This window comes from Procambarus clarkii, chromosome 67 (genome assembly GCF_040958095.1).
Source record: "Procambarus clarkii isolate CNS0578487 chromosome 67, FALCON_Pclarkii_2.0, whole genome shotgun sequence".
Taxonomy (NCBI): Eukaryota; Metazoa; Arthropoda; class Malacostraca; order Decapoda; family Cambaridae; genus Procambarus; species Procambarus clarkii.
The window spans coordinates 24210031-24232790 of NC_091216.1; the positions used below are offsets into that span (position 1 = coordinate 24210031).

General features: G+C 38.0%; 5 protein-coding genes and 1 long non-coding RNA gene across 8 annotated transcripts; 4 read left to right on the top strand and 2 right to left on the bottom strand.

Moving 5' to 3' along the window:
* The first annotated feature begins 454 nt into the window (after positions 1–454).
* On the top strand, positions 455–1743 carry LOC123767520 (neuropeptide-like protein 31). Of its 3 annotated transcripts, none has more exons than XM_069310197.1 (3): positions 455–502; positions 850–1103; positions 1596–1743. In XM_069310197.1, the coding sequence occupies exons 1-2, from the start codon at positions 461–463 to the stop codon at positions 1099–1101; spliced, it is 294 nt and encodes a 97-aa protein (XP_069166298.1). In that variant the 5' UTR covers positions 455–460; the 3' UTR covers positions 1102–1103; positions 1596–1743. The 3 variants fall into 3 exon arrangements, with proteins under 3 accessions (XP_069166298.1, XP_069166299.1, XP_069166300.1); XM_069310198.1 differs by having other exon boundaries at positions 1599–1743; XM_069310199.1 differs by lacking the exon at positions 455–502 and adding an exon at positions 513–645.
* Positions 1744–4434: 2691 nt separating this feature from the next.
* Positions 4435–5508, top strand: LOC123767518 (neuropeptide-like protein 31). Its single transcript, XM_045757204.2, has 3 exons — positions 4435–4457; positions 4652–4902; positions 5116–5508. Exons 1-2 carry the CDS (start codon positions 4446–4448, stop codon positions 4898–4900), a joined length of 261 nt encoding a protein of 86 aa, XP_045613160.2. The 5' UTR covers positions 4435–4445; the 3' UTR covers positions 4901–4902; positions 5116–5508.
* Positions 5509–7934: 2426 nt separating this feature from the next.
* LOC123767517 (neuropeptide-like protein 30) lies at positions 7935–8925 on the bottom strand. The gene is made up of 3 exons (XM_045757203.2): positions 8910–8925; positions 8467–8708; positions 7935–8057 (listed from the first exon to the last, which is right to left on the bottom strand). Exons 1-2 carry the CDS (start codon positions 8919–8921, stop codon positions 8469–8471), a joined length of 252 nt encoding a protein of 83 aa, XP_045613159.2. The 5' UTR covers positions 8922–8925; the 3' UTR covers positions 7935–8057; positions 8467–8468.
* Positions 8926–9707: 782 nt separating this feature from the next.
* LOC123767516 (neuropeptide-like protein 31) lies at positions 9708–10722 on the top strand. Its single transcript, XM_069310200.1, has 3 exons — positions 9708–9730; positions 9931–10193; positions 10604–10722. Exons 1-2 carry the CDS (start codon positions 9719–9721, stop codon positions 10189–10191), a joined length of 273 nt encoding a protein of 90 aa, XP_069166301.1. The 5' UTR covers positions 9708–9718; the 3' UTR covers positions 10192–10193; positions 10604–10722.
* Positions 10723–12578: 1856 nt separating this feature from the next.
* On the bottom strand, positions 12579–13429 carry LOC123767841 (uncharacterized). Its single transcript, XR_011223918.1, has 2 exons — positions 13217–13429; positions 12579–12797 (listed from the first exon to the last, which is right to left on the bottom strand). It is a non-coding gene; the product is annotated as an uncharacterized lncRNA (long non-coding RNA).
* Positions 13430–15159: 1730 nt separating this feature from the next.
* On the top strand, positions 15160–16413 carry LOC138355325 (keratin-associated protein 19-3-like). Its single transcript, XM_069310204.1, has 3 exons — positions 15160–15184; positions 15628–15859; positions 16256–16413. The coding sequence occupies exons 1-2, from the start codon at positions 15173–15175 to the stop codon at positions 15856–15858; spliced, it is 243 nt and encodes an 80-aa protein (XP_069166305.1). The 5' UTR covers positions 15160–15172; the 3' UTR covers position 15859; positions 16256–16413.
* The last annotated feature ends 6347 nt before the right edge of the window (positions 16414–22760 follow it).

A 22760-nucleotide genomic window follows, 5' to 3' on the forward strand; every position in this document is an offset into this window, starting at 1 on the left:
CATTTAAAGCTGTGAGTTACTGTATGCATCACCTGACAGACAACAACTATTTTCATACTGAACGAATTATTGCTGTCTGCACAAGTGCTTCAATTAATATGCTCTCTCTTTCATAGTTTAATTAAGAAGTTTTGTATAATTGCTTTAGTGGCAATGTTGCCGGGCAACACAGACGTGGGATCACAGGAGTGCAACTTAAGATCGGACATATACATGAACCAGGTTCGACGAATATAAATAGGATCTGCCTTGAATGGGTTAGTAGGCCTTCAAAAGTTTATTTTATTCAAATATTGTTCCAATGTGTTGCAGGTGGTTGCTGTGTTGTCTATTAACCTCCTTGTGTTTCGTTGCGGGTGCTTGCATGTGTTGTGTTCTGGCCATGTTATGAAAACCTTATGAGCGCCATTGTTTAAACAATCTGATATCACTTCACATTTTTTTCCCAGGGTTCCCAGTCATGCTCAGCCGTACTGTCCACCAGCATCTCGGGTGGTTCCAGGTACGAACGTGTCTGGCTGCATTATCAATGACAGTTTTGGCCCGGGTTGGGGACTAACCATTGTGTAGGCTGGGTATATAAATTCGGACCTCTGCTGTGGACAGTCAGTCACAACCTGAACCTCCAACACCATGTTTAAGGCCGTCAGTTCCAACAAATTTATCATGTTTTTATGATTTTATTTTAAAATAGTCTATGAAATCACTAGTTTAGAGACCTTGAGGAAATTTTCAAGATAACTAAAGCTTCCTAATATATTAATGTTACAAATACGATTTTAAGATTTTTTTTTTTAAGAATTCCCATATTTATCATATATCAAAAGCTCTACTTGTGTTGTGTTGCAGGTGTTTGCTGTGTTGTCCGTCTTCCTCCTCGTGGCCTCAGCCATGGCCAGCCCCATGCCCGAGCCTGGCTATCGTCGTCATGGTGGCTATGGTGGTGGTTATGGCGGGTATGGTGGTGGTTATGGCGGATATGGTGGCGGCTATGGCTACGGAGGTGGACATGGTGGTGGATATGGCGGCTATGGTAGAGGTTATGGCGGATATGGTGGTGGGTATGGCGGTGGACACGGCGGCTATGGATATGGAAGATAAAGGTGAGGATTATTTGTTAATGAGTTGTTATGTAATTAAGTCAGGTAATAATTATAGTTTAGTGTGAACATAACAAGTGGAAAGACGGTATTGAGGTGTTGACCTACATCCTACTCTCGCGTAGCTTCTGTTTTGGTTATTACACTACACAGCAAACTTGGGCCTCTTGCTCACTAATGTTTCGTCTCAGTGACAATTTAAATATTATTGTTAACATAAAGAACTCTGTTATATTAAGACTTAGAGGAAGGTTAAGCTGTATAGAGTAATTGTTGGATGACCTACTTCCAGGCGTTACAGGACCACAGGAATTATTTTACAAAAGAAGACATTTGCTAGATAATATAATTTCATATTTAAGATATAAAACTAAAGTTATTTTGCGAAATGTTGTCTTATGTATAAACCAGTAGTCCTATAATACAATAAAGAGTGAACATATATATTATATTAATAACCTGTAATATATACTAAAAGGAATGTCTCTATTCCAGAAGGACTCAAACCCAGCACTTTCTCGGACCTAAGCAGAGTGTCATTTCCAGGACGTTGTCACAATTATTATGAAACCTTTACATTTACTCCTACAAGAAAGACGACAATATTTTTGTACGAAATAGAATAAAAAATATATAATTTCAAGATTTGTATTATTTCTGTTTGCAAGAGAAGTAATTTTTTTATAAAGAAGCTTAGGTAAACACAGCAATGTGCTGCTACCCGATACTCTATGACAGATTACACAGTGTAGATAAAAAACTAGGTATAAACTTCATCTAATATCTCCTATCTTACAGGACGGTTAGTCATACATGGAATCAGGAGAGAAAAACCTACCTCAATACAAAAAATTAATTAAATTTGACTAAATAATAGTTTTATGATTTTCATAAGAGCTAAGCACTGATTCGTGGAAAAATTATATTATAATTATTTTTTAGCAGTGTTTAGAAGAATCCTCTCAAATAATTTTTATTTTTCCATCAAGCTTAGGTATACACAGCAATGTGCTGCTACCCTGTTTTGTATGAAAGATTACACAGTGTAGAACAAAAACTAGCTACAAGCTCATCCAACATTCCCCACCTCACAGGACGGCCCGTCATAAATGGAATCAAGAGAGAACATGAAATGTAACGCTGATTGATCTATTAGCCTCCACTAGCAAAATCTAGGAACAGTACAAGAATACCTTCCAACATTCCTGAGCGTATAAAGTAATTACAGAGGGTCTCAGTATTGTATGGAAGCCTTATATACTTGTTCGCAGGTGATATTATTGACCTCAGGTGAGATTATCTACTTCAGGATAATTAATATATACTAAATAATAATTATTATTATTAACGTCTTATTAGTAGACGTTATCTACCTCAAGTGATATAATGTACCTCAGGTGATGTTATCTACCTAAGTTGACGGTATTTCATCACTCGGCACATTATTCACTTCAGTAAGAGGAGAGTCGTTTTCTACGCTCAAAATAACGTCTTCAATGGGAAAAATAAAAAAAATACTAATACTATGTTTTATAACATGCAAATTTGTGTGATCTGTGGTGTCAATTTTTGAAATACTAATTTTCCAAGTTAAATTATTAAGGTGCTGAAAACTGTGCATAGTAACTACACCGTTATAACGACTGGAACATTTGCCAAGACCCCAAATAAACTTAGTGGCTCCTGTATATATGGTGATTTGAATGCAAGAGGGAAAGTAATACGCTTTACCATTTCACAATTCAATTTGTTAAATTAGACGTATTTAATCGACGAAATTCATATTGCCCTGCTTGATCCACTTGAAACTAACGTGATATTGTCAAATTAACAATCTGCAAGCCATTTTGGCCAATAGTCAGCTGCAATTAAATTATAATTTAATCGATTCGAATATCGTGAGCAGGTCTTACTAAGATTATGTAATCGTTATATATTATTACTTATATAAATCAAGTCAATTCCGTTACTGATGTATTTGAACTTAATATTGAAAAAATTAATAGACCTATATGCTGTTTTTGCCAATATTCATCTTTAATTATATTATAAATTAAGTGATTTGAGTTTTGTGGGTGGAGTTTTATTGAACTCATGTATATTCGATTGTATTAGCTAATGAAACACGTTATCGAAAGATTATCTTGAGAATGGACCAATTTCGATGCTTCGAATACACAAAATTTGATTTAATTTTGTTAAACCATCAAAAAGGATGAGGTAACCACCATTTATTCATTAGACGACAAATCTCCTGAATATAATTCACGAGCAAGGAAACGTAATCTCGTTATTGGAAGATTATTCTTTGATGAAAAATTTATTATAAATTAAATCATTGTTCAAAGATTTATTTCAATGTTAGTTCCCATTTCCACTTTTAATCTGGTCTTGAAACAAGTATTATTTAAACGAATATATACCACTAGTTACAAGTAACAAAGCTTACAAAAATTATCATACTATATACACTACCATAAAAATATTTAGATTTTAATGAATTATATAAATAAATTTTTGCATTCCACATATATAAGTATAGCTCACCCATCTCTGTAAATACATCTTACTAGGTAAGGTGTAATCGATAATATTTCTTATATTTTTAGTCAATTGCGCTGTAAAGCAGCCAGAAATTAACTTAATATTATCAAAGTAATTACGTTTTTCCCTGGGCGATTTGAATGTTTGGTTGTGAGTTTTCCATGTTAGTGACTTTTGGAAACTTTTTGTTGGTGGTTAAAGATTTTTATTTTATTTTAATCAAGATTTGCTGTGCGTTTATGATTTTTTTTAAGGTAACTGAAAATGAAGTTGGAAATATTTTAATTTTATAATCAGTTACGACATTTTATCCAAATTGAACTCACTCCAGTTTACAAATTAAGCTGGACATATATAAAGCCTTTTCCAATAATAGAGGTAGGAACAATTTGTTAGGGAAAATTAAAAGGTGGTTGCTAAAAACTGCAGATGGAAATATACGGATTTGATAGGTAAATATAACCGGAAACAATCAAAGGCTACTTAACCTAAGGTAATAATTGCGCTTATTTCATTGTGATTAGTCTCCATGATACTAGAGGTGCGGAAAACTGTATTTTAAAAACTCAGTCATATTAAGTAATTTCTTCGTTTTAATGATTGGAAACGATTTATATTTCATATATTGACGAGTCTTTTGACAAATTTACGTGCGTCTGAGGTGAAGGTCAGCGGAACGTGTCTGGCTGCATTATCAATGACAGTTTTGGCCCGGGTTGGGGACTGACCATTGTGAAGGCTGGATATATAAAGGCGGACCTCGGCTGTGGACAGTCAGTCACAACCTGAACCTCCAACACCATGTTTAAGGCCGTCAGTTCCAAAAAACTTTTACTGTGTTTTATGGTTTTATTTTCAATTAGTCGATGACATCACCAGTTTACACATCTTAATGAGATTCAATCACAAAAGTTTTCTAATATATTAATGTTCAAATGTGAATGTAAGAACTTTCATGTATTTTTATACAAATAATTTACTTAAAACCTCCTTGTGTTGTGTTGCAGGTGTTTGCTGTGTTGTCCGTCTTCCTCCTTGTGGCTTCTGCCATGGCCAGCCCCATGCCCGAGCCTGGCTATCGTCGCCATGGTGGCTATGGTGGTGGTTATGGCGGGTATGGTGGTGGTTATGGCGGGTATGGTGGCGGCTATGGTGGAGGTTATGGTGGAGGATATGGCGGTGGATATGGAGGTTATGGCGGTGGATATGGCGGTGGATATGGCGGTGGATACGGCGGCTATGGATATGGACGTTAAAGGTGAAAATAGTTGTCTAATTACATAGTTTGTAATTAAATCGAGCAAGATGAATGATATCCTGTGAACATAAGAACACAACTGGTGTTAAGGAGCCAGTGTACACAGCCGCCCTCCAGTGGCTCTAAGTGTAACTAATATGATAACAAATATAGTGTCATAACACATATCATAAATGACATACTTAATATTTGTAATAAATAATTTGTTTCCAGAAGAACATGTTTTCTCCGGAACAAACTGCGACTCTCGTCAACGATCAGGACTCAGTAGTTCAGTACCTTCCACAATTACTCTTCCGTGACACTTGTCTTATTAAATAATAAATTATTTTGTCAAAGTTGTGTCTCATTCCAATGATACCAAAGTTTGGATGGTGACCTCATCATGAGGTCTCCAACACTGTCCATCAATCATTCTGTCTAGAGGTCTTCTCAGTGTTCTTAGAGTCTATTTATTTATACCTCATGTATTGGAGTGTCATTGAATAAATTTAACTCTAATTTATTTAAATTGGAAAGAATTATATCCGTGAGGACTTTGTCTAGATGAAGTTGTTGTCGAATGCCAGGAATGGGTCTAGCTGCCAGTAAAGCTTTCTACTTTCATGTCTTCTGTTGATAAAACAAAATATTTACTTTTAGAGTGAGGAGAAGCACTCTGTCTTCAACAGCTAGTATTTACATTTTATAGACCATATTCCCTTCAGTTAATTCCCCTATCTCACTTAAGTAATCACAGGGGCGTCCCTCGGCCGCATGAGCGCCTGGCCCATGCAATACGTCCTCATACTAGGTTGTTTAAAGTAGCGGCCGTCCACCCCAGAGGCATTCATCAATTTTAACGTAATGTGTATTAAAAATTGGGTTGTTATATATAAATTAATAAACATACAAATTCTATGTAGAGTTAGGCGTAGGTTAGGTTAGGTGTGTAGGTTCTGTTGGTGATTATTTGTATTTGAAGTACGTGGGGTAAAGCATTTATAGAATTGTGGTTCGAACAGAGGACATGAGCGAAACACTTGTTTGGGAAGTGTTCGGACGTCATCAGTTGTGAGTCGTGAGTAAACCACTTTTCATTTAATAACAGGGGGTTTGGCAGTTGGATTAACGAGCTTGGATCGTTGTATACGATGACGGGCAGACCCCAGTACCAAATAAATCAAATTGTCCTCAGACCAAGTCCATTTAATCCAGCTGTCGACCCCAAAGACGCATTCAAAAATTTTAACATGCTGTTCATTCAAAACGGGAATTTTCTCAAATATAAATTAATATTATAATATGTTAGTATATTGTGCATATATAGGCATAGGTTAGGTTTGGTGTTTAGGTTCTGTTGGCGATTATCTGTAGTGCGTGGGTGAAGCATTTACTGCGTTGTGGTTCGAATAAAATTCGTCAGTTAAGCACTTGTTCCGGAAGTGTTCGAACGTCATCAGTTGCGAGTTGTGTGTAAACCGTTTCTCACATACAGTGAATGTATGTGAGAAACGTGAATGAATGTATGTTTATTGGATTCATAAAGAGGGGGTTTGGCGGGTGCATGGAATCACTTTAGGGTCTTTGTTTGGAGAACGGGCTGTATTTGTAGCACATGGGTGCAACCCGTCCGCGACTCAAATCCATTACATCCAGCTGTCGATCTCACAGACGCATTCATACATTTTTACATGCTATTCATTCAAAACATGAATTTTCTCAAATATAAATTAATATTATTATATATTAGCATATTGTGTGTGTATATATATATAGGCATAGGTTAGGTTAGGTGTTCAGGTTCTGTTGGCGATTATTTGTAATTGTAGTACATAGATGAAGCATTTATAGCGTTGTGGTTCGAACAAAATTCGTCAATGAAGCATTTTTTCCGGAAGTGTTCGGACGTCATCAGTTGTGAGTCGTGTGTAAACCGTTTTTCATTCATAAACAGGGGGTTTGGCGGGTGCATAGCATGGACTTTGGGCTTTGTTTATGAGGACTGGCTGAATAAACTTGTAAAAACTAATAAACAAGGCCATATTACTCAGCTGTAATGTGGGTAGTAAAGGTACCGTGTGGCCGAGGGTGTCCAGATTTGTCCTCACTGATGTTGTTATTGCTAACTGTCCCGAGAATAATCGGTTAATCTTTCTTCCTGGTGATCGTAAGACGGATGTGTCTCGTCCTCTGGTGTTGCCACTGTGAGGATCGTGTTGACACTGCCACGTTTGTGGTTAATGTGACGATCACGTCGTTATTAACACAGCGGTCCATCCACCAGTACAGAGTTCGTGTCACTGCTAACCTCCCTATTATCAAGGGGTTGCCAGGAAATAATTTTCTAGCTCGTCCGTTACACAATATATTTATTGTGTATAATTTATTTTGTGGTTTTCATTAATGTTATTTTATTTGATAGTTAAAAGTATTTAATAATTACCACGGAGAAGTTTTAAAAATAAATTTAGGTAATTCATGATTTTGCACCACACGCAAATTACGTGCTTAAACTGATTTTTCGTCGGAATGTCCTACAATATTTCATTTAAAAGAAACCTGACTCGTTGATTTTCAGTGTCAGTCAATCAGTTCCATACTATATCAAGTTGAAACTGTTGTAATATTGTCATATCAATCGATCTTCAAACTATTTTGGCCAATATTCTGCTGCAGTCGAAAAATAATTTGTTACTAGAGTATTCTGGGCGGGTTTTTCTATTGACATGTAAACGTTAATATATCATTTATTTATATTTTTAGTGTGAAGTAAGTGCCCACATGTTTTTATTTTTGATAATTAGTGTACGGTTTAATTAATGCCGAGTACTCACTAAATAAAGTAACTCATCAGTACCTTTAATTAACTAAGAACAATCATTCACCTACTCCACCTTTCCCTTCCCTTCTCCCTCTCAGTTCTCCAGTATTACTTTGTCAATTCCCTCTCTTCCCCTTCCAAATCGTAGCCAGTTCCTTCCCTTTCGCATCATATACGGAGATTACAATAATACATGTCTTGTAATTCATATTTGTATTTTATTTCGTACACAAATATTGTTGTCGTTCTTACTAGGGGTAAATGCAGAGGTTTCACAATGAAATAATTGTTGCAAAATTCTGTAAATAACACTTGGCTTTGGTCCGAGAATGGGCTGGGTTTTTGAGTTCTTCTGGAAAGAGAATTTCATTATAGCATATATCAGACATGGCTCATGTAATATATATGTTAATTTCATTGTATTATAGGACTACCAATTTATACATAAGAAATCAATTTGGAAAATAACTTTGCCCTAAATTCGAAATTACAAAACCCTTACCACTGCCTTATTTTGTATAATAATTACTTTGACTTGAACTGTTAACAATAATGTTTGAATTGTCACTGTCACTGAGACGAAACATTAGTGAGCAAGAGGCCCAAGTTTGTTGTGTAGTGTGATAACCAAAACAGAAGCCCCGCGAGAGTAGGTTGTAGGTCAACACCTCCTCAATACCGTCTTTCCACTTGTTATGTTCACACTAAACTATAATTATTACCTGACTTAACTACATAACTCGTTAACAAACAATCCTCACCCTTATCTTCCATATCCATAGCCGCCGTGTCCACCGCCATACCCACCACCATATCCGCCATAACCTCTACCATAGCCGCCATATCCACCTCCGTAGCCATAGCCGCCACCATATCCGCCATAACCACCACCATACCCGCCATAACCACCACCATAGCCACCATGACGACGATAGCCAGGCTCTGGCATGGGGCTGGCCATGGCTGAGGCCACGAGGAGGAAGACGGACAACACAGCAAACACCTGCAACACAACACATGTAGAGATTTTGAGAAATGATAAATATGGGAATTCTTAAAAAATCTTAAATTCGTATTTGGAACAAAAATATATTAGGAAGCTTTTGTGATTTTGAAAATTTCATTAGAGTCTCTAAACTGGTGATTTCATCGACTATTTTAACATAAAATCATAAAACGCATGAAAAACTTTGTTGGAACTGACGGCCTTAAACATGGTGTTGGAGGTTCAGGTTGTGACTGACTGTCCACAGCCGAGGTCCGAATTTATATACCCAGCCTTCACAATGGTCAGTCCCCAACCCGGGCCAAATTGTCATTGATAATGCAGCCAGACACGTTCCGCTGACCTTCACCTCAGACGCACGTAAATTTGTCCAAAGACTCGTGAATATGTGAAGTATAAATCGTTTCCAATCATTCAAATGAAGAAATCACATAATTCGGTTGTGTTCATAATAATACAGTTTTCCACACCTCTGGTATCATGGAGACTAATCACAATGAAATAAGAGTAATTATTACCTTATGTTAGGTAGCATTTGATTGCTTCCGATCATATTTCCATATAAAAATACTATATTTCCAACTTCAGTTATGTGCGTGAATATATCAAGAAGAATTACTTGCTAATCATTAAATCGAAGCTCCTAAGAAAAAAAATCTATGAATTTAAAAAATATATGCATTTTATGTGCGTCTAAGGTAATAATTGCGCTTATTTCATTGTGATTAGTCTCCATGATACCAGAGGTGTGGAAAACTGTATTATTATAAACACAACTGAATTATGTATTTCCTTCGTTTGAATGAATGGAAACGATTTATACTTCACATATTGACCAGACTTTGGGCAAATTTACGTGCGTCTGAGGTGAAGGTCATTGGAACGTGTCTGGCTGCATTATCAATGACAGTTTTGGCCCGGGTTGGGGACTGACCATTGTGTAGGCTGGGTATATAAAGGCGGACCTCGGCTGTGGACAGTCAGTCACAACCTGAACCTCCAACACCATGTTTAAGGCCGTCAGTTCCAAGAAACATTTCATGTGTTTTAAGGTTTTCCTTTCAACTAGTCCATGAAATCGCCCGCTTGCATACCTTGATGACATTGTTTGAATCACAAAAGATTGCTAAAATATTTGTTTCAAATGCAAATTTAAGATTTTTTTAATGAATTCTCATATTAATCATTGATCATATCTTCTGTTTGTGTTGTGTTGCAGGTGTTTGCTGTGCTGTCCGTCTTCCTCCTTGTGGCCTCAGCCATGGCCAGCCCCATGCCCGAGCCTGGCTATCGTCGCCATGGTGGCTATGGTGGTGGTTATGGCGGATATGGTGGTGGTTATGGCGGATATGGTGGTGGTTATGGCGGATATGGTGGCGGCTATGGCTACGGAGGTGGATATGGCGGCTATGGTAGAGGTTATGGCGGATATGGTGGTGGATATGGCGGTGGACACGGTGGCTATGGATATGGAAGATAAAGGTGAGGATTATTTGTTAACGAGTTGTTATGTAGTTAAGTCAGGTAATAATTATAGTTTAGTGTGAACATAACAAGTGGAAAGACGGTATTGAGGTGTTGACCTACAACCTACTCTCGCGGGGCTTCTGGTTTAGTTATCACACAATACAACAAACTTGGGCCTCTTGCTCACTAATGTTTCGTCTCAGTGACAGTGACAATTCAAACATTATTGTTAACTGTTCAAGTCAAAGTAATTATTATACAAAATAAGGCAGTGGTAAGGGTTTTGTAATTTCGAATTTTAGGCAAAATTATTTTCCAAATTAGTTTCTTATGTATAAACCAGTAGTCCTATAATACAATGAAATTAACATATATATTACATGAGCCATGTGTGATATATGCTATAATGAATTTCTCTTTTCCAGAAGGACTTAAAAACCCAGCCTATTCTCGGACCAAAGCGAAGTGCTTTCCAGAACTTTGCAACAATTATTTCATTGTGAAAACTCTGCATTTACCCCTAGTAAGAACGACAACAATATTTGTGTACGAAATAAAATACAAAATTAAATAGAAGACCTGTATTATTGAAATATCCGTATATGATGGGAAGGGGGAAGGAACTAGCGACGAGTGGGGGGGATGGGGATTGACAATATGATACTGGAGAACTGAATGGGAGAGGGGGAAGGGAGAGGTGGAGTAGGTGAATGATTGTTCTTACTTGGTTAATTAAAGATACTGATGAGTTACTTTATTTAGTGAATACTAAGCATTAACTCAACCGAACACTAATTGTTAAAAAATAAAAACATGTGAACACTTGCTTTACACTTCACTACAAGGAAAACATTGATTTCACTTAAACCTGTTCAGTTAATTACTGTGTTTAAATTCAATAAAGAGGAACTGCCAGCGCTCTGCGAGGGTCACAGAAGTAGGTGAGCAGACACAGTGTCAACATTACCAAGCACCATGTGTTTCTCTTCCGGGAATTCGACTATCACTTGGACTTAATTATAAGAATTATGAAATACTATATGTTTCCTGCATTTATTGAATCATCACTTTTACACTGAACAGGTTCTAATTACTTCTTTACCATACCTCTCTCCAAGAGTATAACTTTTCACTCTACACCGAGTCCAATGTGACTTCTCCGCCACAAAGGCGCGTTTAGTTATTCCATTTACTCAACACCCTGTTATACTGGTCTGTCATGGAAGGCACACACTCTCACCCACACTACCTAATCGTCCGCACAATACATTGAGAACTCTAACCTCTCCTAAATCAACTGGTTGACACGAGGGTGGTAGGGTGACTAACTGTGGACTGATGACGCGCCACAGTAGAGCATTATATCTTAGACTGTAATAAAATGGAGGCATTTAGAGATAAATCTAAACTCACGTTGTATGAATGGCAAATCATCTTATTTCTAAGGATAAATTATCTGAAATCCTTACTCTGTGTCCATGTCTCGCTCCCAGTAGATAAACGACTTATGAGATTAAGAAGCAAGTAGTGTATTATGAAGACATAATAACAAATATCAGCTCCTCTATCATCCTGTAATATCTCAATAACTAAAACAATTATGTATTAGCGAAAAGACCTACCATTAATGTACACTGAATAACTGTAAATACCTGTCATAAGACATATAAGACATATCACCTGTGTAAGACATGTCATTTCAGTACAGTGGTTTGTGCAAGCTTACTGTACACTGGTAACTCTCTACGGCGACTAACAGTCTTTGACGACTTCTGGTACGATGCCTCAAATATGGTGATATCCTCTTTCGTGACTCCCCCAATTAGAATTGTAAGTTATATAAGCATGGTGAGTCTGATTAGCATGACAAATAGGCATAGTGCTTCCCCAATGTTGTCTTTAATAAGCTTTTGACTTACCAGAACAATGCATCTTTCAAGTATGGTGACCCTGCTTGCTTACTCCGGTATAAATAGCAACTACAATTAGTGTTGAGTGGTGGATGGAGGTAGGCATTATATGTGGTGGTGGTGGTTGTAGTTATTTGTGGTGGGTGTTTAACGTGTAATTTGGCAGTGTTGGGTGAGGTGGGTACTGAGTGTGTCTTGGTATGGTTGATGTGGTGGGTGAATTGAATAGTAGTGGTGGGTGTGATGGATAGTGGTGAGTGTTGTGGGTTGTGATGGGTGTGGTGTGTATTGATAGATGGTAGTGGGCGTTTAAGGTGTATTTGTACAATCAATATATAGCTGTATTTTACATATCACAGATTAAACAGAGTTTTTTGTTATGTCAAATAAACATCCACATGTAATTAAGAAATATAAATATATTGCGAATATTTTTTTTAATTTTGTCCTGAAATATCTCGAGGTTTGGCTTCATTGAAATTAGACACAATTTGGGTAAAATTATTTATTTCAAAAATAAGTTAATCTTTGTTACAAGGGTAAATGTGGAAGTTATTCTCTAGGGAAGGTCCTGGAAATATGCCGGGTCTGCATTTTGTTAAGAATAATTTTCCTGGATAACTGTTGTCTTGGATAACAGTAGTCCTGGATAACTGTAGTCCTGGATAACTGTTATCTTGCATAATTGTCCTGGATAACTGTTGTCCTTCTGGAAAGTAAAAATTCTTTATTAGTATCAATATTTCTGTTTATGTTTATCATATAATGAGTGTATTTTTCATGGCTCATATTTTTATTGGTAGCCTATTCAATATTCTATTCACGTAAAGGATAATTTCATAGTATGTGTTATTTGAATTATGACATTGAATTGCTTTATACGAATGACTTATAGAAGAGAAAAAAGAATATGTTACTTGCAAATACTAGTATAGTTTGTATGATGGACGGAACTTTGGGAGAGAGAGCAAGAGAACCAGAAATGTTTTGCTGCAGGATAACCCGGGCAGGAGCCAATAGAGAGCAGCTCGGTACATGCAGCTGCCTCAACACGAGTATTTTACTGGTTATTTTCACACTAAACTATTCCTCTTACTTCCCTAGAAAACATTACATCAACAAAATCACCTTTATCGTCCATATCCATAGCCCCCGTATCCACCGCCATAGCCTCCATATCCACCGCCATAGCCTCCATATCCACCGCCATAGCCTCCATATCCACCACCATAACCTCCACCATACCCGCCATAACCACCACCATAGCCACCATGGCGACGATAGCCAGGCTTCGGGCATGGGGCTGGCCATGGCATGAGGCCACAAGGAGGAAGACGGACAACACAGCCAACACCTGCAACACAACATAATAGCATAAAAAACGTAGAAAAATGCTAATTTTGTCAAGTACTCTTAAATTACTTCTAATCTAAACAAAATTCCTAAATATTTTTAAGTAAATCTTAATCTCTTCGTTAAAAACACAAACATGTAAGTTCCTAGATTTAATTTTAATATATTTATTCAAGAACTGCTCATAAAATTCGTTCCCACTTCATCAAAACAAAATGGTAATCATTCTAAAAGTCGTGCTTAATGACAAACGCCCACAAGAACTCACAAACTTGAACATTATGCTGGAGACTTTGGGTTTTGACTGGTATCACCCAACCAGAGTCAGTCTTTATATATCCAGCCTCAACCTGCAAACACGCACACGCACACACACACACACTGTGGGAAAAGGCGGTCGTAAAGTTGCAACAAAAAATGTTCTTCCTCAACCTTGAGCCAAGAAGCGGGGAAAAACAATAATACGATTCAATGCACCTTTACACCTGGAAACAAATGTCATAAACAAGCTTGAACAATGGATGGAAAACTTAAGCTCGAGACAACCGAGCCAGACAAAGAAAACGTGACCTCACATGGAAGAAAGCGAGAGGAAAAATAGAAAATTAATAGTTTTAACACATTCTATACGATTTTTAGGAACCGGAAGATGTGTCGTGGACTTGGTCACTTGTGGACAAGTGTCTAATTCCGCTGATATGTTTCCATTGAGAACTCAATAGCAACATAATTTGTATGTATCTGACAGTGCCTACAGCTGCAGTATTAGTTATTTAACTTTATTCTTAGTTAATTATAGTAAATGATATGACGGTTTGGTGCCCAAGTCAAGAACGGTCGACTGAAAACCTACCCTTACCTGCTCACTCTTGATCAGCCAACGGTATTTGGGGATCCTGGGTGTAAACCCATTGGCGTATTGTGTTCCAGGGAAAGCTAATAGGGGTAAGGTTTAAAATACGCTGTTGGGAGGAAGAGCTCTAAATCAGCTATCAAGAGTTAAACTCATGTGCTTCTGTGCCCCTCACTACTCCAGACATCATCCCGTGCTCCAGACACTAACTGTTATTCCAGACACCCAACATTATTATAACCACTCTCCACTACCCAAGACACCATCCACTGCTCCACAACCCCGGACACCATCCACTCCTCCACAGCCCCGGACACCATCCACTCCATCAGACCTGTTTGGGCAGTGACCAATCACTGTGACGTTCACATCACATTTAAGTAGTTAAAAACCTGCAATAAAAGGTCAGCATTGACACTGATTTGTCGCCAAAATTGAGTTTTTTTTTACTTCTTAATTGTTATATAGTTAATGAACACACACACACGAGTACATGTCATGTCAACGATAATGATATGCAGGAAAATCCCCATGTTCCTGCATGAGACGACACCAGCCACACAACGTTGGTAAACACGCGACTCAAACAAGACTGCTACTCTACCGTTAAGAGATATATACCCCAAGCTGATATTAGCATGAAAGATAATTTTTGTATTCATATTCTCCCCGCCTGTACATGTGTGCTTGATCGGGGTTATTGTCTTGCCTGTTGGTCACCAGGGCACTCCCGCTCAAGGTCGCTAGAGGAAAGTGTTTAGTCGGTGTTCTCGACTGTTTTCGTGTGTGTTGGTGGTCGTCATTGCTGAGGGAGGTATATATTGGGCGGCGCCGGGCGTGGCTGCAGAGAACAGTCTCAGCCCCAGCTCTTGTACACAATGATGAAGGCAGTGAGTTGAACGGCTTTCTTCTCTCTTGTATACAACTTTGTGTAATACGCGATAACTTAGGGTATGCGGAGAATATTACAGTAGTACGGCTGGCAATGAAAGCCAAACCTTACATAATAAATGATTCTGGTGATTATTTTGAGACAATATTCCTGTTGTCGGAATAATTGCATTATCTTAATGTTCGGTAATTCTTGTCTTTATTATTCCATATATTAACTCTCATTATTTATTACACACCTGTTTCAAGAGAAAAATTCATCATATATATAAAATTAAAAAGCATTTAAGAAACATTATTTTTAGTGGCAGTATTTACATAAAACTTCAATTTCAGTATAGGTGCGTTATAGTCAGCATGGCTGCATATTTGATTATTTTTACCGTTTTGTGTAAGCCAGAATCTTGTGTTGTTTATTTATTTCATTTTAATTGTGTTTCAGGTGTTCGCAGTGTTGTCCATCCTCCTCCTTGTGGCCTCTGCCATGGCCAGCCCCATGCCTGAGCCTGGCTATCGTCGCCATGGTGGCTATGGTGGAGGCTATGGCGGGTATGGTGGTGGGTATGGAGGTGGTTATGGAGGCTACGGCGGTGGATATGGAGGATACGGAGGATACGGAGGTGGATATGGAGGATACGGAGGTGGATATGGCTATGGTGGATATGGACGCTAAGGTATTTACCAGCTTTTTCAAGAACAACTTTCCTGCATCAATTGCTGTGCGTAATACTTCAACATCGACGTTAACAAAGATTTTGAGAAATATTTGCTGTGTGAGAAAATAAATTTTTGTATTGTATGCTTGAAACTTACATATTACATTCAATTCACAAATCTAAAAAATAAAAGGAAGTGACGTTTGAATCCTACGCCATTAGCACGACTTAATATTGGGTCGTGGACAGACCGCAGCCTTGTGGCTTCCTGTATTTTCAGATTGTGGAATGGGTGTCTAAATTATTATTATTATACTATTGCTACTTTCATCGCTAATAATAATAATAATAATAATAATAATAATAATAATAATAATAATAATAATAATAATAATAATAATTTCGTGTTTACAGAAGAGCAAGAACTCTCAGGTCATCCTGGAAACAGAAATGGTTCCAGCTATCTATCCTAACTTATATCGACCACGTCTGAAAGGCGATCGTTTCAACGTCTTGGTCATCCTTTAACCACTTTTTAAAATTACCACTTACTTGAAATCTTTTAAATAAAACCAAATAACTACAACAATAATTTCTGTGATTAACCCAATCGTGATTAGATTTTACTCAATAGCTCAATTATTAGGGAGCAACTCAACTCGAAATTTTCGTGGGTATGGGATATATATATATATATATATATATATATATATATATATATATATATATATATATATATATATATATATATATATATATATTTGTATTTATATATAAATGTATATAATATATATATATATATATATATATATATGTATATAATATATATATATGTATATATATATATGTATATAATATATATATATATATATATATATATATATATATATGTATATAATATATATATGTATATATATATATATATATATATATATATATATATATATATATATATATATATATATATATATATATATATATATATATATATATATATATATATATAGGGGTACCACCACTGGTTTAATTAAATGGACCCACATCCTCGAAGAGGAAAATAAATAGTGTTCAGAGATGACCTTGTGGATTCTCACTGAATACTTTAATCTTTTCCTCTCCTACCACCCCTATTATTTTTTTTTTATTTGATTTTATTGCAATGCTACAGTTTACAGAAAACACACTTATATATATATATATATATATATATATATATATATATATATATATATATATATATATATATATATATATATATATATATATATATATATATATATATATATATATATACCATAGCCTCGGAGGAGAAAATAGAGATCATTATTATATAATATTGTCATTTATCTCTGATTTCGAGAGTATTTGGTTCTCTTATCACACCCTTTTTATTGTTATATATTTTATTTTACATGGTTACACGATTGTGAATTGTGTAACTGTAACTACAAACGTCATTTCCATTACAAGTAAAATTAAAACAAACCAAAAGGATTAATTAATGGATATTACAACTTGATACTTGTAATGATCTGGGGCTCAGATCATTGGTTCTCCCTTCTCCCCTCTTTTCCCTCTCCTTCTCCCCTCCTTTCCTTCTCCCTCTCCCCTCCTTCCTTCTCCCCTCCCCTTGGCCGTCAGTCGTCTCCTCCTCTTCCCCCCCCCCTGTCGCCCATTTGTCAGGGTCAAGAGGTTGACCTGAGGGTAGGGTGGTCGTGGATACCTTGGCTTCTCCCACTCAACTTCCCCACTCAGATATTTCCCTCTCCACCCCCTCTCATCCCTCTCTGTCCCTCTCAGCAGCGGCCTTCCCCATACCAGGCAGAGTCAAATGTCCCTACTCCTATCTTAGAGGAGACGGGCTTGAACATAAATTATCAGTTTTGTAAACATTGCTCGCAGGTGTCTGGGCTCCATAGACGCGCCTTGTCCCCCTTCTCTAGCTGGGGAGAGCTGACTCAATCTTCAGAAATTCATGTAGCTTTCCACGACAGATCAGTGAAGGTGATTGGCCTGAGATAAGGGCCAAGTCCTTATTGGCCCTAGAGAGCCAGACCTCAGGCCTACGTGTTAAATGGTTGGCCAGGGCCAAAATAATGGGTGGAGCCCTGGGGCTGTATTAGATGGTGGGAGGAGTAATCCTTCCCAGCAATAAGATCATTGGTTCTCCCTTCTCCCCTCTTTTCCCTCTCCTTCTCCCCTCCTTTCCTTCTCCCTCTCCCCTCCTTCCTTCTCCCCTCCCCTTGGCCGTCAGTCGTCTCCTCCTCTTCCCCCCCCCCTGTCGCCCATTTGTCAGGGTCAAGAGGTTGACCTGAGGGTAGGGTGGTCGTGGATACCTTGGCTTCTCCCACTCAACTTCCCCACTCAGATATTTCCCTCTCCACCCCCTCTCATCCCTCTCTGTCCCTCTCAGCAGCGGCCTTCCCCATACCAGGCAGAGTCAAATGTCCCTACTCCTATCTTAGAGGAGACGGGCTTGAACATAAATTATCAGTTTTGTAAACATTGCTCGCAGGTGTCTGGGCTCCATAGACGCGCCTTGTCCCCCTTCTCTAGCTGGGGAGAGCTGACTCAATCTTCAGAAATTCATGTAGCTTTCCACGACAGATCAGTGAAGGTGATTGGCCTGAGATAAGGGCCAAGTCCTTATTGGCCCTAGAGAGCCAGACCTCAGGCCTACGTGTTAAATGGTTGGCCAGGGCCAAAATAATGGGTGGAGCCCTGGGGCTGTATTAGATGGTGGGAGGAGTAATCCTTCCCAGCAATAAGTTGGAAAAACTAAATTTCATCAGTGTGTCTTGGGAGTGTATTAGGAACAGGGCCGCAAGCCCGTATCCTCGGGGCTGAGGGCAGCCATCAACATCGTGGCCGTAGTGCGGGTATTTAAGGTAGAGTAGCACTTGAGTTTTGTGTCCTCGGTAAATATCCATTGTGCCTCTAGGGAAATAGAATAGGTTATGTGTTCAAATTGTCTTAATTTACATGTTTCATAAAATAAATTGTATAGCTTGTCCAGTGGTATTCACTTAACTCCCCTTTGATATATTTTGCTACTTTGTCATTTTTAGGTGTTGTATTGGAAGCCCCCATGTTCTCCTACTAGTAATAGATACTAAAGTTGCCCTTGGATTCAAATAAGTAACGTAAATTACACAAACTAATTTTCCAAAATTTATTACTGAAATTCATATTACGCGGAGTCCCATGGTTACTGATTCCTTGCCTTCCTGGGGGATCGGTGATTGACACATTCAGGTATGGTTGGTCGGGAAGGTGGTGGCAGTGTAAATGTGTTTTGTTATTGTTTTTTTTAACTAATAACCCTTGTCCTTGGTGTATCTTCCTCATTTAATATTCCTCTTATATACGTGGCCGTCCAGTGAGGGGTCATGCTGGACTGTAACAGTGTTAAGCTGGGGTATTGAGTGAAGAAAGACGGAGAATTACAATAGAGAGCGTATAGCACGATTATGAGAGATCACAAGATAACAGGATTAATACTGGGGAACATTGGGTTATTACAATAGAGGCCGCGGTTATTACCACAGGGTAAGCGGTCGTTACATACTTATGACAAGTCAAACACCTCATTGAACGCCTTCGGGGCTGGACTCTATGTCCGAAATTCAGCACGCATTTCCACTGTGACACAAAGGCAAGTAAAATAAACTTGTCGTTTTGTGTTCTTTTGTAACCTTAAGTAATTTGTCACCCAGTTTTTTCAGAAACTTCAGTGCACATTTGCCCCACGAACCAAGAAATTTCCTAATCAATCGGAACGAAACTGAAGCAATGTGCCAGATCTCTGTATTTAGAGGCTTTCTACGTTTCCCTGAAATAAGCAGTGCCACTTCCTTCGATTGAACAGTACTGAAGGTAGGTATTGGCCAATGTGGAGGTGACTGTGTAGTCCCACATCACCAGCTTGCCATCCTTCCAGGGAAGCATGACGACCCGATCTGTACGCTTCTGAGGAAGCGTTCAGGGCTTCGTTGAGCTTCGTTGTGGGGCTCTTCTTGATGATGATGTTGACTTTTTCGTGTTTTGCAATTTTGCATGTGATTTATGACATATCAAACCGCAATGCTTGTATTGATCTGCCAATGCACTTCCACAGATGCAGCTGTGTTCAGTGAGGATAGGGGGTGCCAAGGAGAAGAACTTCATCAGTAGAAAAATAGTCGTGATTAAGACGAGTTCCCAGGGTTGAAAGGGTATACAGCCAATAAAAAATCCCCAGCATAAGGTGCTGTTACTGCTACGAGAGAGGCTTTGTTCTTAGCAGATGCATTTTCGAGCATTGCTGACAATCGTTTCCATTATGGGACTTTTGAGTGAGTCTATCTGTGATCTCTTGGGGCAGGTGGTCAGGGACGTGCAATAGTGATCCACTGGCTGGATCATTCCATGAACTTAGGATCGTGAGCTCATACTGAGTCTCTCTCATGCGCTCTTGTAGGATCTCTACTAATTCGTTGGCAACGATGCACGAGGATAAACATGGCTGACAGTACTGCCTCTGTTGCTTTGTGTAGGCCTGTTTCCCCATTTGTGATTGTTAGTGTTGCTTGGTCCCATTGACAGTATCTGGTAGTTTCATTATATATTATTTGTTTAGATATTGAATTTGTACGTGCGCATTCGCTGGAGCCTTTTCGTGCGAGTGTATGTGAGCATTTTCATGCATGTTAGACTCCTGAACTGTGTGTGAAAGTACATAAGAGTCAATATTTTTGTGTAAGATATGTGGCAAAGCTATGGACAACGTTCATAGAAACCTGCAGAAGAATACTGTAGGAGAAGGTTAAGATAAAATATGCTTGTAACCTTTTTTCAAATAATATATAAATATAATGTGAAAAACTGTTGAAGAATATTTATAAATACTACAAACAAATATTTATATAAACCATGCATATACATGCATATAGTGTATGCCACTTCTCTGTGTACTGTTTTCTTAATACTTTAATATACTTGCTGGTTAGTCGGAATGCAAATGATAAGGACTTAACAGCCATCCAGAGGTTGATAGGCTTCATGAACAAACTGGTTCCAAAAGGTTAACTTTTCCAATTGTTCTACCATAAGTTTAGGAATGGCTATTGTGTCTACAAATAAACAGGACGGTTTCACCTAATGACCTCCCACAGGTCGCTGGCCGCAAAGCCAAACTGATCGGATGGTTAGGTTCAGGTGACACCTTCTCAGGTACATACTAATCTACAAGATATATCCCATTTTATGTCTATACACACACCGAGATTGTATTTTTGTCCAGAGTTATGGGCAGAACTGAAGTGTGTTTGCTGGTTGGTCAGCAAGTACTTTTGGTGACCTTAATAACCCTCCTGCCGTTAACAGGCATGAGGCCCAATACCATACAAACCAAATGATCGTTAATAAACAATAAATAAATTTTGTTAACGTTGGAATTAGACACAATTTTGAAAAAATAATTTATTGTTTAATAAGATAAATGTCACGGAAGAGTAATTGTGGAAGGTACTGAATTACTGAGTCGTGATCGTTGACGAGTCGCAGTTTGTTCCGGAGAATACATGTCCTTCTGGAAATAAATTAGTTATTAAAAATATTAGGTATGTCATTTATGATATGTGTTAGGACACTATTTGTTATCATATTAGTTACAATTAGAGTCACTGGAGGGCGGCTGTGTACACTGGCTCCCTAACTCCAGTTGTGCATCTTGTTATGTTCAAAGGATTTTATTAATCTTACTAGACTGTAAAAGCATTAGCCAGTTATTTTCACCTTTAACGCCCGTATCCATAGCCCCCGTATCCACCGCCATATCCACCACCATAAGCCTCCATATCCACCGCCATAGCCTCCATAATCCACCACCATAGCCTCCATATCCACCACCATACCCGCCATAACCACCACCATAGCCACCATGGCGACGATAGCCAGGCTCGGGCATGGGGCTGGCCAGTGGCATGAGGCCACAAGAAGGAGGACGGACAACACAGCAAACACCTGCAACACAACATAATGGTTAACAATTATAATAAAATAATTTCTGCATAACTCTTTAATACATTTTTAATCTTAGCAAATTTTATGTATGTTTTTAAATAATGATGTATTTAATAATACACCTAATAAATATATTATTTAATTTTAATGTTTAAATTGTTATTCATGAATCAATAAATAAAACTCAAGTCCACTTCAACAAGGAAAGAAAAAAACTGTCATTCTAGAGCAAGGGTCAAAAAGTGTCTTGGGTATTACCTCAAATCTATATTGTGTTATAAGCCTACAAGTTGCAATAGTTTTATATAGAACAAAATATTACTGTCAATGTACAGAGAAATCTCATTAAATTAACGTGATGAATCTATGAGAAAATCATTAGGAGCCGTGATGAAGATTCTAACCTGTGCTCTAGGTACTCTTACATATTTGCTCTTTGAAATATTACTGTCGTTTTCCTAAAATGTTCGCAATCAGCTTAATATATAATTGTATGAAAAAATGTATATGATTTATTTGAATATTTTGTTTAGCCTTTATTAACACAAAAAAACTGAAAGTTTTACCCCCATTTAGGGGTAATCTATTCCTGTTTCCCGTCCCATGCTTTACTCTAGAGGCCTTGCTTAGAGACAGACGTCCACATCAACTCACAAACTTAAACATGATGTCGGAAACTTCAGGTTTTCACTGTCTACACCCAGCCAGGCTCCGTCTTTATATATCCAGCCTCACCACTCAGCCACTGTGGGATAAGGCGCTCGAAATCTTGCAATTTCTGACCTTGAGCCAAGGCGCTGGAAAAAACAATAACACGAGTCAATGCACCTTTACACATGGAAAACAAATGTAATAAACAATCTTGAACAATGGATGGAAAGAAAACGTGACCTCATACGGAAGAAAGCAAGAGGAA

Bases quoted from the DNA above. Each gene is read 5' to 3' on its own strand.
- LOC123767520 (XM_069310197.1), top strand. From the start codon at position 461: ATGCTCAGCCGTACTGTCCACCAGCATCTCGGGTGGTTCCAG. The intron at 503-849 runs GTACGAACGTGT...GTTGTGTTGCAG, and splicing joins AGCATCTCGGGTGGTTCCAG to GTGTTTGCTGTGTTGTCCGT.